This window comes from Pelodiscus sinensis, chromosome 2, assembly GCF_049634645.1.
Source record: "Pelodiscus sinensis isolate JC-2024 chromosome 2, ASM4963464v1, whole genome shotgun sequence".
Lineage (NCBI taxonomy): Eukaryota > Metazoa > Chordata > Testudines > Trionychidae > Pelodiscus > Pelodiscus sinensis.
This window is the reverse complement of record NC_134712.1, coordinates 250099910-250113882: the sequence shown is the minus strand read 5'-3', so window position 1 is coordinate 250113882 and position 13973 is coordinate 250099910. Positions and strand designations below refer to the sequence as shown.

Here is a 13973-nt window from a genome sequence, read left to right as displayed (position 1 = left end):
ACTCTGACTTATTTTACTGCTTTAATTGCTATTTGATTTTGATTCCATATATTTTAATAAGTTTTAAAATTATTTTGTCTCAGTGTGAACATCTTGTCAGACCCCCCTCCCCCAAAGGTCCTTGGTATAATCTGTGAAGCCTGATTCTGGGACAAGAAACTTGCTATCTTCTGATTAGTTCAGTTGGACAGCCCACAACCCAAACTATCCAAATTAATAACATTTGCCAGCCTTACATCAGGCTACAGATGTATGGTGTGGTAGGTCGATGGTCCGACCCATTTCCACCCCTTATAGGGAACATAAATAGAGGCACCCTGCCCTCAGGTGAATAAAGGGCCCAGAATTTGTCCTGACCTTTACATGGGCCACACAAGATCTCACAAGTGCCTTTCATCCTGCGTCCCCTCCCCACCATGAGGCCAACCAGAATCTGACCCTGAGTTTTGATGTCAGGACCTGGCTCTCTTTCTCTTTGAAGTTGTATTAAAAATCCAAAGCACTCAGACAGCCACCACAATTCCCGTTCACTTCAGTGGGTATCTAAGGCACCGCTTTTTATTTTTCGATTCGCCATAGGGTAGTGATCCTGTGATGTTTTCCTACACATAGCCACTCCCACCCACCCCGAACCCAGCCTGACGTACTGTTTACACACTATGTCTCAAGCAGTCCCAATTCACCCCGGAGCTTCTGACCCCCTTTAATAGCACCAACTGCCTGGCCGTATGATGAGCATGAATGCAAGCAGCAAGAGGCTGCTGAATCTAGCAACCACATGGGACAAAAGAAGACAGGAGAAGGGTACTTTACCGTCCTCAGAGCTAATAATTCTGAACAAAGCGGGACACTTGACAAAGACGATTTCACCCACGTTCGCCGACTTCCAGCATGTAATATTATCCCACATCCCAGGGCATCCTGTAGAAGAGAAAGAGAGAAATTAGAGAAAGAGTTTGAAATCAAATCCAATTCCCTTGCTTTTTGCTGTAGTGCTTTATAGTCACCTCCCTCTCCCAGTCATAAACATACCGTCCATTATTCTAAAGGAGTGTTGCACTTTCATGTCGGCCAGATCAGGTGGAATTATTTGGTACTGACTGCAATAGTTTTGTACCAGAGGCATCACTATGATACAGGAACGGGGATAATGGAGCCAGATTTTCTGAGGGCAGAAACTGAACGCAATTAAGCAGTGTCAATGGAGCTGCATCAATTTACTCCAACTGAGAACCTGGCCTTCTGCTCTAACATAGTTATCTGGGCACACAATGGGCCAAGTCCTGAGGGCTTTCGTCAGTTTTTCCCTCAGACAAGCAAGTCTCTGGGGTAAGAGCTGAGAGGTCATGAAACTATCAACACCTCCCCGAGGAGGTGAGCAAACTCTCAGGATTCGGTCCAGTCACCTCAGTGGGAGTTTGTTTATGGACTATGTGGAAAGCGAGGGTAGGCCCTTGCCATTGGAGTGTGCAGGGGATAGGAGAGCACTAAAGCCCAGATCCCTAGATGTATTTAGGCACCTAGTTAGGGTTGCCTGGTGCCTGGTGTTTGACTGGAATGCCCAGTTGAAAAGGGACCCTGGTGGTCCAGTCAGCACCACTGATCAGCCCATCAAAAATTCAGTCAGTGGCGCAACACGGCTGGCAGGCTCTCGGCTTTGGCTCTGTGCAGCTCCCAGAAGCAGAAGCACGTCCCCCCTTCTGGCTCCTATGCATAAGGGCAGCCTGGGGACTCCACATACTGTCCCCACCCTAACCGCCTGCTCTGTAGCTCACGAGGAGTAACGGTAGTTCGGAATAGGAAGCCTAATCCGAACTACCTAGTTCGCGCTGCGTGTAGCCGCGGGCACGGAGTCTGAACTTGCGGACATTTAAAAATGGCGGCGCCCGGCAACATGCAAATGAAGCCCGGGAAACTCAAAGCACGGGCTTCATTTGAAACTCCGATTGCCTACATTAACCACCCTAGTTCGAACTAGGGTGGTAGTGTAGACATACCCTTAGAGTTCTTTGAAGGGGTTAACAAACATGCGGACAAGGGGGATCCAGTAGATATAGTATACTTGGATTTTCAGAAAGCCTTTGACAAGGTCCCTCACCAAAGGCTCTTGTGTAAATTACATGGCCATGGGATAAGAGGGAAGGTCCTTTCTTGGACTGAGAACTGGTTAAAAGACAGGAAACAAAGGGTAGGAATAAATGGTAAATTTTCAGATTGGAGAGGGGTAAATAGTGGTGTCCCCCAAGGGTCAGTCCTGGGACCAATCCTTTTCAACTAATTCATAAATGATCTGGAGAAAGGGGTAAGCAGTGAGGTAGAAAAGTTTGCAGATGATACCAAACTGTTTAGGATAGTCAAGACAGAAGCAGACTGTGAGGGACTCCAAGAAGATCTCACCAAACTGAGTGATTGGGTAACAAAATGGCAAATGAAATTTAATGTGGATAAGTGTTAAGTAATGGATATCAGGAAAAATAACCCCAACTATACGTACAGTATGATGGGGGCTAATTTGGCTATGACAAATCAGGAAAGAGATCTTGGAGTTATCGTGAACAGTTCTCTGAAAACTTCCACACAGTGTGCAGCGGCGGTCAAAAAGGCAAATAGGATGCTAGGAATTATTAGGAAAGGGATAGAAAATAAGACCCAGAATATTTTACTGCCCCTGTATAAAACTCTGGTACGCCCACATCTTGAATACTGTGTACAGATGTGGTCTCCTCACCTCAAAAAAGATATTTGGCCTTGGAAAGGGTTCAAAAAAGGGAAACTAAAATGATTAGGGGTTTGGAACGGGTCCCATATGAGGAGAGGTTAAAGCAACTGGGACTTTTCAGTTTAGAAAAGAGGAGAATAAGGGAGGATATGATAGAGGTATATAAAATCATGAGTGGTGTGGAGAGGGCCAATAAAGAGAAGTTATTTATTAGTTCCCTAAATAGAAGAACTAGAGGACACCAAATGAAATTAATGGGTAGCAGGTTTAAAACTAAGAAAAGAAAGTTCTTCTTCACACAGCGTGTAGTCAACCTGTGGAACTCCTTGCCAGAGGAGGCTGTGAAGGCTAGGACTATAATAGAGTTTAAAGAGAAGCTGGATAAATTCATGGAGGTTAGGTCCATACAAGGCTATTAGCTAGGGGATAAAATGGTTTCCTTGGCCTCTGTTTGTCAGAGGCTGGAGAGGGATGGCAGGAGACAAATCGCTTGATCGTTGTCTTTGGTCCACCCTTTCTGGGGTACCTGGTGCTGGCCACTGTCGGCAGACAGGCTACTGGGCTAGATGGACCTTTGGTCTGATCCAGTATGGCCGTTCTTATGTTCTTATGTTCTAATCCCCCTCTCACCCTCCAAATCCTTGATCCCAGCCCGGAGCAGCCTCCTACACCCCGAATTCTTCATCCCTAGAGCCAGCCCAGAATCTGTACCCCCAGCCAGAACCTTCACATTCCTGGCACCCTAGTCCTCTGACCAAGCCCCGTGAACATGAGCAAGTGAGTGAGGGTGGAGAGAATGAGCAACGGAGGTAAGGGGGGATGGACTGAGTGGGAAAAGGGCCTCTGAATGGGGCAGGCCTCAGAGGAGGGCTGTTCGGTTTTGTGCAAGTAGAAAGCTGGCAACCCTATCCTAGCTCCCACTGATTACAAGGGATGTAGAAGCCTCAATACTGTTTTGATGGTCTAGGCCGAAGATATTTTCCTCTCTGGACGTAAGGGCAAGGCACCGATCATGTGTGGAACAGTCCCCGGCTGAAACAGGGTTACCGCCTTTGAAACGAAAAAAAAATTCCAGCCCCTTCCCTGCACAAGACAAGCCCACCACAACCACAACCCAGAGTCACAAGAGAACTCTGCAACTTCTCCCCACCGTGAACAGCCATTTACAGAATCTCAAGAGATAACACACATAGATAAGATTGGTAACACCACACTTCTCCCCATTCTCCCGTGACTCTGTTATCACTTAAACTGCAGAAGTGGGAACAATGCAGCACCTTTAGCTGGGCACAGAAACATTTAGTGTTTAATATCCCAATGTGTCGTGGTAATAATGCAAATCCTTAGGCCCATGTTAAAAATCCCTCGGCAGATTAAATAGCTTTTCTGGCAACTGACAAATCCATAAAAAAAAAAATGAAATAGGCCAGTCAAATATTGGCGAGGTGGTAAACCTGAGAATAGTCCATAATGATTCATAAATACTAAGGCCAGAAGGGACCATTACATTCATCTAATCCAATCTCCTGCATAGCATAAACCAAAGAACCTCCCCCTGATAATTCCTGCATGAAGCACATTCTGGTATAGGTAGATAGCTTTTAGTGATGGAGAATCTACCCCCTTCCCGGGTAAAGTGTTGCACTGTTAGAAACAGAAACCTTATTCCCAAACTGAGTTTGTCTAGTTTCAACTTCCAACCACTCAATGGATCTTATTATACCTTCATTTGCTAGACAAAAAGATTACTCCCAAGGACCTAGTCTACGCTACAGCAGAAGGTCAAATTAAGATATGCAACTCCAACTATGACATTACGTAGCAGGAGACGACATATCTTAAATTGAGTTTGTGCGCTGTCCACACGGAGGGAGGTTGACGGGACCAAACGCTCCCATCGGCTTCCCTTATTTTACGTGAGGAGCAAGAGTACTGGTGCTGATGGGGGCACCCTCTGAGTTCAACTTAGTGGGTCTTCACTGGACCTGCTAATTGAACCCCAGAAGATCAACCATGACAGTGCTGATCTTCCGCATAGTGAAGACGTGACCAATCAGCAATCTCCCAGTGTAGATATTTAGCTTTTTTAAGGCATTTAGCCATCGCTCTGCTCAGCACTGTAAGACATAGATTTAGATGGCTAAATCCTAATTTCAAAAGTGATATGGGGACAGATCTTTAAAGGCATTTAGCTGCTTCACGCCAATGGATTTCAATACGAGATTGATTCCTCACACTCAAATGCTCAAAGGTATTTAGAAGACTAAATCCCATTGACTTTCAATAAGAAAAAGCACCTAAATCACTTATGAAAATGGGACTCACCATCTAATCATGTAGGTCTGGCTACACTGAATGCCACAATGCCTGAATATCTTCAAAATGGAGGCCTTCTAGATGTTGATCAAGTCACCATTTAATCTTCTCTCAGATAGATTAGGAAGGAGTACGGCAGAAAGGGATCTAGGGGTTATAGTGGACCACAAGCAAAATATGAGTCAACAGTGTGACGTTGTTGCAAAAAAAGCAAACATGATTCTAGGATGTATTAACAGGTGTGTTGTGAGCAAGACACGAAAAGTCATTCTTCCACTCTACTCTGCACTGATTAGGCCTCAGTTGGAGTATTGTGTCCAGTTCTGGGCACCGCATTTGAAGAAAGATGTGGAGAAATGGGAGAAGGTCCTGAGAAGAGCAATAAGAATGATTAAAGGTCTAGAGAACATAACCTAAGAAGGAAGACTGAAAGAATTGGGCTTGTTTAGTTTGGAAAAGAGAAGACTGAGACGGGACATGATAGCGGTTTTCAGGTATCTAAAAGGGTGTCACAAGGAGGAGGGAGAAAACTTGTTCTTCCTGGCCTCTGAGGATAGAACAAGAAGCAATGGGCTTAAACTGCAGCAAGGGAGGTTTAGGCTGGACGTTAGGATAAAGTTCCTAACTGTCAGGGTGGTTAAACCCTGGAATAAATTACCTAGGGAGGTTGTGGAATCTCCATCTCTGGAGATATTTAAGAGCAGGTTAGATAAATGTCTATTGGGGATTGTCTAGACAGTACTGGGTCCTGCCATGAGGGCAGGGGACTGGACTTGTTGACCTCTCGAGGTCCCTTCCAGTCCTAGTATTCTATGATGATTCTATGATAATCTATACTGACTGAGCTTCAGAAATCAATCACTGCAATGCATACGCCCCAGATCTCAATTCAAACTTGGACTTTTTCTGAATGCATTTCCAGTTTGTCAAAATCCTTTTTAAGTGTTAACATCAGACTTAGACATGGGAGTCTGGCAGTGGTCTCCCTAATGCTGTATAAACCACCCCACTTCTACTCTGAAACATTCCCCTGATTTTAAATTGGCAGGTGCTCCAGCCATAACCCACCTGCTTGGGCTGTCCTTAGCTAGTGTCTCAAAGCCAGAACCAGTCCCTGTAATTTAGAGCAACTTAGAGGTCACTCTAAACTATGAAGGGGATTGGGCAAGCAGAAAATTAGCTACTGAACTGGAATGCCAGAGCCAATTATTTCTGCCCACCATCTTCAACTCTGCTTAGCACCTACAAGGTTAGATCCCCAACTTGTGTAATGCATTGTAATGCCATTGATTTCAATCAATCTGCCCCATCACATGCAGAGGACCATCTAAGCAAGAATCTTTTTCTTCTTATTCACCTAACCCAAAACTTTGTTTGCTTGTTTGCTTAGGATGATGGGCACCAACATAAACCCGTAAGAAAACAGAAAAAAAGCTCATTCTTATCTGCTGCTGGAAATAAAACAGCTCAGATCCTGTTTCTTTCAGAGCACAGCTGTCAGAAACATGACAAACTCTGAACGTCTTTCAAGAAGCATCGCACAGTCAAGGAAATTCTTTAGGATGACCTGTAATGTAATTCTTTATATCTAAAGTCCTCAACATTCAGGGTCAAAAACCTAGAAGGCTTGCCAGTTTGCGGAAGGGTTCAGAGAAATCCTGCAAGTCCCCCATTAACATCCACCAAATAATTTTGCAAAAGGACCTCAAATTGGAACCATGTTCTGTCTCTGCTTTGAAAGAGATTGACAGAAAATCTTATCCTCTCTGTTACCACCAGATTGCTTCCTGGTTCTTTGCATTTGATGTTGAGACTGAGTACATAATCTTATCAAATTTTAAAGAGAGCACTATTCTTGTCTGAATGGCTCTGCTGCTAAATTCCCTCTCTCACTGAGAGTGAAAGAAAGTCCTTCAGTGAAAGGAGATAATTCTTTAGCATGCCATTGTGGCTGTTTGGGTAGGGATACAATACGGGGCAGGTGATTGGTTGGAGTAAATAAACAAATTGTCTTAAGTAACCCTATGCCAATTCGCAACAGCTGAAAAAATATGTCCATCGGACTGGAGTTGCTCTGCAACCTCCTGCATAGCACCCCCCATCAGACTCTCCCCGAATTAATTGCTGTTGGAACCAGAGCTCATCTTTTAGAAAAAAAAATCCAGTTTTGATTTTAAAATTGCCAGTGATGCAGAATATTGGCATGTTGTTCCATCCGTTTATTAATTGAGAGGAATTGTGTGTGGTTATTTCTACTCTGAAATAGTCAAGTTTCAACTTCCAGCCACTGGATTGCATTAGGCCTTTGTTTGCTCGATCAAAGAGTGGAGAAGGTGAATAAAGAAAAGTTATTCATTAGTTCCCATAATATAAGGACTAGAGGACGCCAAATGAAATTCCATATGAAGAGAGCTTAAAGCGACTGGGACATTTCAGTTTAGAAAAGAGGAGACTGAGGGGGGATATGATAGAGGTATATAAAATCATGAGTGGTGTGGAGAGGGCGGATAAAGAAAAGTTATTTATTAGTTCCCATAATAGAAGAACTAGAGGACACCAAATTAAATTAATGGGCAGCAGGTTTAAAATTAATAAGCGAAAGTTCTTCTTCACACAGCGCATAGTCAACCTGTGGAACTCCTTGCCAGAGGAGGCTGTGAAGGCTAGAACTATAACAGAGTTTAAAGAGAAGCTAGATAAATTCATGGAGGTTAGGTCCATAAAAGGCTATTAGCCAGGGGGTAGGAATGCTGTCCTGGGCCTCTGTTTGTCAGAGGCTGGAAAGGGATGGCATGAGACAAATCGCTTGATCATTGTCTTCAGTCCACCCCATCCGGGGCACTTGGAGCTGGCCACTGTCAGCAGACAGGCTACTGGGCTAGATGGACCTTTGGTCTGACCCAGTACGGCCATTCTTATGTTCTTACGAGTCCATTAAAAATATTTTTGTTCCTCACATAAGTACTTCTAAACTGCAATTGTCACCCCTTACTAATTCCTTTGTTAAGATGCAGAGATCAAACTGCTTGAGTCCATCGCTATATTACGTGTTATCCAATTCTTTAAACCATTTTTGTGGCTCTTCTCTGAACCCTCTCCAATTTACCAATATCCTTCTTGGCTTCTGAACATTAGAACTAGACACTGGTAGCAATAGAGATTATATCACCACTTACTCCTGCTCAGGATTCCTGTTTATATATCTACGGGTCAGATTAGCTCTTTTGGCCACAACAACAAGCTCATGTTCATCTGATTACCCATCCTAGTCCCCAAATCATTTTCTGAGTCCTCACAGGGTAGAGTCCCTCATTCTATCAGCATAGCCTGCACACGTTGTTCCTAGGATGTATGACTGACTCTGGCAGACCGGGTGCCATCTCATGCCAAAACCAGGACAATTCACTTGAGTATTAATATAGATCAAAGTACACTGGTGAGGTCACATCTGGAGTACAGCATTCAGTTTTGGGCTCCCCACTACAGAAAGAAAGTGGACAAATTGGAGACCATTCAGCAAAGGACAATGAAAATGATGAGGGGGCTGAGGCACATGACTTAGGAGGAGAGCCTGAGGGAACTGGGCTTTTTTAGTCACAGAAGAGAAGAGAGGGGGGGATGTGAGAGAAGCCTTCAGCTACCTGAAGGGGGTTTCCAAGGAGGATGGAGAGAGGTTGTTGTCAGTGGTGGCAGATGACAGAAAGAGAAGCAATGGTCTCAAGTTGCAGTGGAAGAAGTATAGGTTGGATATTAGGAAAAAACTGTGCGGAGGGTCACAGCGAGCCTCTGGGGCTGAACACTATCCGCCAGTAGCAGGGCCGGCCTTACCATGAGGCGAACTGAGGCAGCCACCTAAGGTGCCAGACCGTGGGGGGGGGGGGGGGGGAGGAGGAGGCACCACTAAGACCCAGGGTACATCTAGACTATAGGCTTTTGTCGACGGAAGTTTTGTCGCAGATAATGTCGACAGAAGCTTCTGTCGACAAAAAGCGTCTAGACTACATCCACTTTTGTCGACAAAGCAAGCCGCAAAGGAGAGTGTAGATGCAATAACGCCTTCTGTCGACAGAACTCTGTGGACAAATGGCGTTATTCCTCGTAGAATGAGGTTTACAGCTGTCAACAAAACTGCTGAGTTCTGTCGACGTTATGTCAACAGAACTCAGTGGCAGTGTAGACGCAGGTATAGTTTTGTCGACAAAAGTCCATTTTTGTCGACAAAACCCTGTAGTCTAGACACACCCCTGGAGTGTAGAAAATTGTGTCTGCTGCTGGTGCATATTCTCTCTTCTCTAGATGCACAGAGATAGGGGAGAGCTGTGCTGGAGGAAGGAAGGCACAAGAGACATAACAGGCAGGAGAAAAGCAGGTCTGGGGGCGTCATTTGTGCTCCCCGCCTCAGGTGCCAAAATGTTGTGGGCCGGCCCTGGCCAGTAGCATAGAACCCATGGAAACAGCCAGAGCTTTGCCACAGAGTCTAGATGTCTGCTCTGGAGAAACACAAACCTGACTCCCCAGAAGGCTGAAAGACTTTGACTCACAAAGGTTAAATATATAAACAGGATGGCGAGGATGGAAATCCAAATCAAATTACAGATGGATATTTTAGGTAGACTCTGAGGCCCACTGTCCTCTCACTTACTAGGAATACCTGCCATGTAACTCTTAAGGCAGTAAATAATGTGCTGTGTCTTGCTGTGCTATATGACTGTTCCAAAGCAGGGCTTATGTAGATATGCCCAGTAATGAGACATTTTCTTCCAAGATGTGTCTGAAATAATCAAAGATACTAATGAGATTTTATGCGCACCACCTGCTGGGTTTTTGCCTCTAAATGAAATAAATTCCTTTGGTGGATGTAGGGTAAACTTTTTGTTCCTCTTTTAATTAGTATTCTTGCAAATACTGGAACAATAATAGATGTGAGAAACCCATGTTTAAGGGGAAAAAGGGGGAGAAATGCCCTGTAATACTGTTTGAAATTTAATGCTAACGAAGGTCCACCGTTATTATTTATACTATGAAAGCACTTAGCACAACAGACCCCCCCCCCCGACCAAATTGTGCACAATTGTGTGCACAAACACACAGCAGGAAATGTCTATATAGCTTCCAGGCAGGGACAAAGACAGAGAAAGGGAAAACAGAGAGAGCCAGAGGTAAAGTGATTGGCTTAAGCTGACACAGCAGATGAGTGAGAGCTACCAATGGCTAACGGGTCTCCTGCATCTTCTCCAATGTACCCCTAAACCTCACTGCCTCCTGATGCAGGATGTGGGGTAAAAGAAGAAGAAAAAGGAAGCGGCAGAGCGAAGACCCGCACATCACTAAGGGTCAGATGATGCGACCCTTTGACTCTCATTAACGAGCTGTCACTCACCCCAGTAATTCCATCAACTTCAGCCAGAGCTGCCCATTTAACTCTGGGTGAACAACTGCTCATCAGGGCAAGTAAGGGGTTCACAATCTGGCTCTAAGACAAGGCACGGGCTGACACTCTCAGATGCCCTGTAGGCTGAGAGGCAGAAAAGCGTTGTTCACCGATGCTCTCTGCAATAGGTTCAGACTCTGTGATCCAAGTCAAAACCCTGATGGGTTGGGATCACTTTCCTGAACCATGGCATAAGCCAGAGAGGGCATAAAGGAACCACCAGCCATTTTGAATAGCTGGCAGCCAAGGGCGGAGTTTTGCGAGGGCAGGGAGGGGCAGCAGCCATGTGTACCGGGACGCGGCTTGTTTTTCATCCCGTTCCCCGGAATGTCAGGGAGGGAGGAGTAAGAACTTGGATGCCTCTCACACCTGGCTGGTGAAGGGAGGGCAGAGGAATAAATCACCGCATGCATGTACTTTCCCCTCCCTCCCTGGGGAACGGGATGAAAAGCAAGCTGCATCCCAGAGCACACGGCTGCTGCCCTCTTACCCTCGTGAAACTCCTCTCTTGCTGGCAGCTCCCTCTACACGCCACACCCCACTGGTGGAGTGGGGAAGAAGACTTTGCACACTTCCCCGCCCCAAGCCAGTCAAGCCCTAGCTGCAGGGGAGTGCGTGAAGTCTCTCTCCCCCTGGCCCGCCTGCCAGGTTCAAAATGGCTGGCGGCTCCCTCTAGGTGCTGTGTGCCCTTGGCAGAGGGGAACCGCCAGCCATTTTGAACTGCCTCAGGGTCTCAGTGGGGCAAGCCATGGGAAGGATCTGCCCACACTGGTGTTGGGAAAGATGCATGGGGCCAGCTGGAGTTACCTAGGTCCACTACACTAAAATAATCAGATTACTACTGACATGTAGACCAGAGGCCTATAGGATATAAAAGGAGCAAAATGCCACTCCCCACTTGCTATTGGCAGTCTCATCTGATGAGCAAAAAAGCTCTTGGGTAGAAGATTTAGGGCTAGATCCACAGCAGGTACACTTTGGCACTGCTCCACTGAAGTCAATGAACCGATGCTGATTCTTGCCAAATGAAGTCTCGTCCTATCATTGATAGGGTAGAGGTCAGGCCTTCCTCCAGTGAATGCCCAACATAGCCTTGTAAAAGTAGCTGTATTTGATTTATCTCCCCACCACTCTGTCATCTCCTACAAGTCGATTAGCTTCTCTTGTCCCAACCTGTGGTTTTGGCAACACGGGTGTTTAGTTCGGATTCTTTTACCACTTTAGTTCCTAAGTGAGTCATTGGGCTGGAGGCAAATAAACTCAGTAACAGCTACAACAGCCTCTCAAAAATAACCCTGGATTCTCAGTTACCCTCATCCAGGCCTTCTCTGCCAGTGAAGGATTGTATTACAGTATCATTGAAAGGGTCCAATCGAGTCTGGGGATCCTCTGTGCTAGGTGCTATCTAAGCACAGAGAAAGATACTGTCCTTGTCCTGAAGTACTTACTACTGAAGGCCCCGATCCAGCAAATATTTATATGTGTGCTTACCTTCAAAGAGCTGAGCAGTTCAGGGTGTACAGTGAAAGGCCTCTTCAGCCTGTGGGTTGAGGGTGTGTCAAAGTCCCAGATGGGGAAGCTTGGGGTTTTAGCTTTAGCTCATCCTTTGAGTCCTGGAAGTCTCTAATTCAATTCCTGCTCTATTGGCCAAAATGGCAGCTGTCACAGAAGTGGCGACTCAGTTGGGAACTGAACCCAAGAACTGTCACATAGAATGCTACACAGCTGGAGCTGAATTGTGTACAGTCAGGTTCAGCGTGGTAGTCTTTGTGTGAGCACCTTCCAGTACTTCTGTCAGCAGAGGGCCTACAACAGCCTTTTCGCATTCCAATGACAAAGGCAGGGCCTCTTCTCAAATCTACCTCTTTAAATGGCCCACCACTGTCAGGATCCTAGACCCACATGCCTTTGTGCTGCACATTGTGGCAGATTTTTGGGACTCCATATGGCTCCTCCATGTGACAAGTCAAACAAAACAACTTCCTTGGGGATCCCAGAGACAACTGGGCAAGTTTTAAATCCAGCATTTCTGAAAAACCGAAAGAAGGCCAGATGTGCATCGTACAAAGGAAATGTTAAACAAAAAAGTGTTTATGTTTCTGGAAATCATGGGATGAAACATTCTTGACAAGTGCTGCATCCAAGAACCTCTACTTCCTGATTATGAGCAGCTAGGATGTGTATTATTTAACCACAGCTTGTGTGTTTTACAGAAAGGTCCTACACTTGAAATTCCGATTATTATTATTTGTTTGACACTGGCTATTGTCAGTGCTGCAAGATCTGTCCATGAATCAAAAAGAAAGTGTTAACAACAACAGAGGCATGGCCAAGGTCAAAGAAGAGAACATGCTATGTTCAGAAGAATGTTCTTGCGGTTAAAGGCACTGCATGGTCTTGGGAAATCTGGGCTCTTTTCCCAGCTCTGCTGAAGACTTCTAGAATGACTTCAAGCAGTGCACTTAGGATATGTCCACACTGCTATTACAGGGTGTGATTTGCAGCTCCTGTATACATACCTAGGCTAGCTTTAATCTAGCTAGCTTGAACAGCAGAGCAGTGAAGACATGGCAGCATGGGCTAGCTGCCTGAATAATAACCCAGAGTTTGGGGCAGTTTGTACAACGCATGCTCTAATTGTCTCACTGCTCTAGTACGGGAGGGCATGTCTATACTTGTGAGAAGATCAACGCTCCATCGATAGATTTTCTAATGTTCTATTTAGTATAGACTCGTAAATCAAAGCCTGAGGACAGCTCCGGTCAGTGTCTGATACTCCTTCTGTGAGGAATAAAGGAAGCCAATGGGATCGTTTGTTATTGCTGCTGTTGGCCTCCTGCTGTGTGGACACCACCTCAGCTCATCTTAAGGTAAACTGACTCCAGCTCTGCATTTTGCATACCTTAAGCTGACCTTCCTGGTTTAATATAGACCAGGTGTGAGTGAGCTGGATTAAAGCTATCTTTGGTACATCTGCACAAGCTGCAACGAATAACACTCTGGGACAGCAGTGTAGACCTACCAAGAATTTCTCTCTTCCTCTCTTCCCATCTTGTAAAACTGAGAGAATAACACTCCCCGTCTTCCATCCTTTCCTTGCTTACAAGCTCTTCAGTGTATGTGTGTCTGTGTACAGTGCCTAGAATAATGGAGTCCTGACCCCAAAAACAATGAGAGCTGAATTCAACTCCAGTAAAGTCAAGGTGGGGGGTGGGTTACACCAACGATGAAATTGGCTTGTAAAGTGCTGAACAAAGAGCCAACGTGTCTGGAGATGCAAGACTTCACTATGAACTGAAAGTGATGGAAATTTATCTTTTTTAATGTCTTCTGTCAGAAGAAGAAATTCAAGCCAAGGAGACAGCACCAAAAGCCTTCTAGTCCCCCCTTCCCCGCCTTCCAGGTTCACACAAGCTTTGTTCCTGTGTTTAGCTCTGACTGCAGCCTCTCTCCGAATGATGTGCTTTCTTTTGACTGTCATTCCTGGCAGCCAAAAGACTCCATATC

The 13973-nt window shown here is 45.4% G+C and overlaps 1 protein-coding gene across 5 annotated transcripts in view; it reads right to left on the bottom strand.

The window, feature by feature from the left end:
• The window catches only part of ADCYAP1R1 (ADCYAP receptor type I), a 213453-nt gene that overhangs the window by 91832 nt on the left and 107648 nt on the right, over positions 1-13973 (bottom strand). For all 5 annotated transcript variants that reach the window (XM_006120585.4, XM_006120587.4, XM_006120590.3 and 2 more), the window contains exon 4: positions 814-921. In XM_006120585.4, the coding sequence (XP_006120647.1) occupies positions 814-921 (108 nt within the window). The remainder of the gene's footprint in view (positions 1-813; positions 922-13973) is intronic.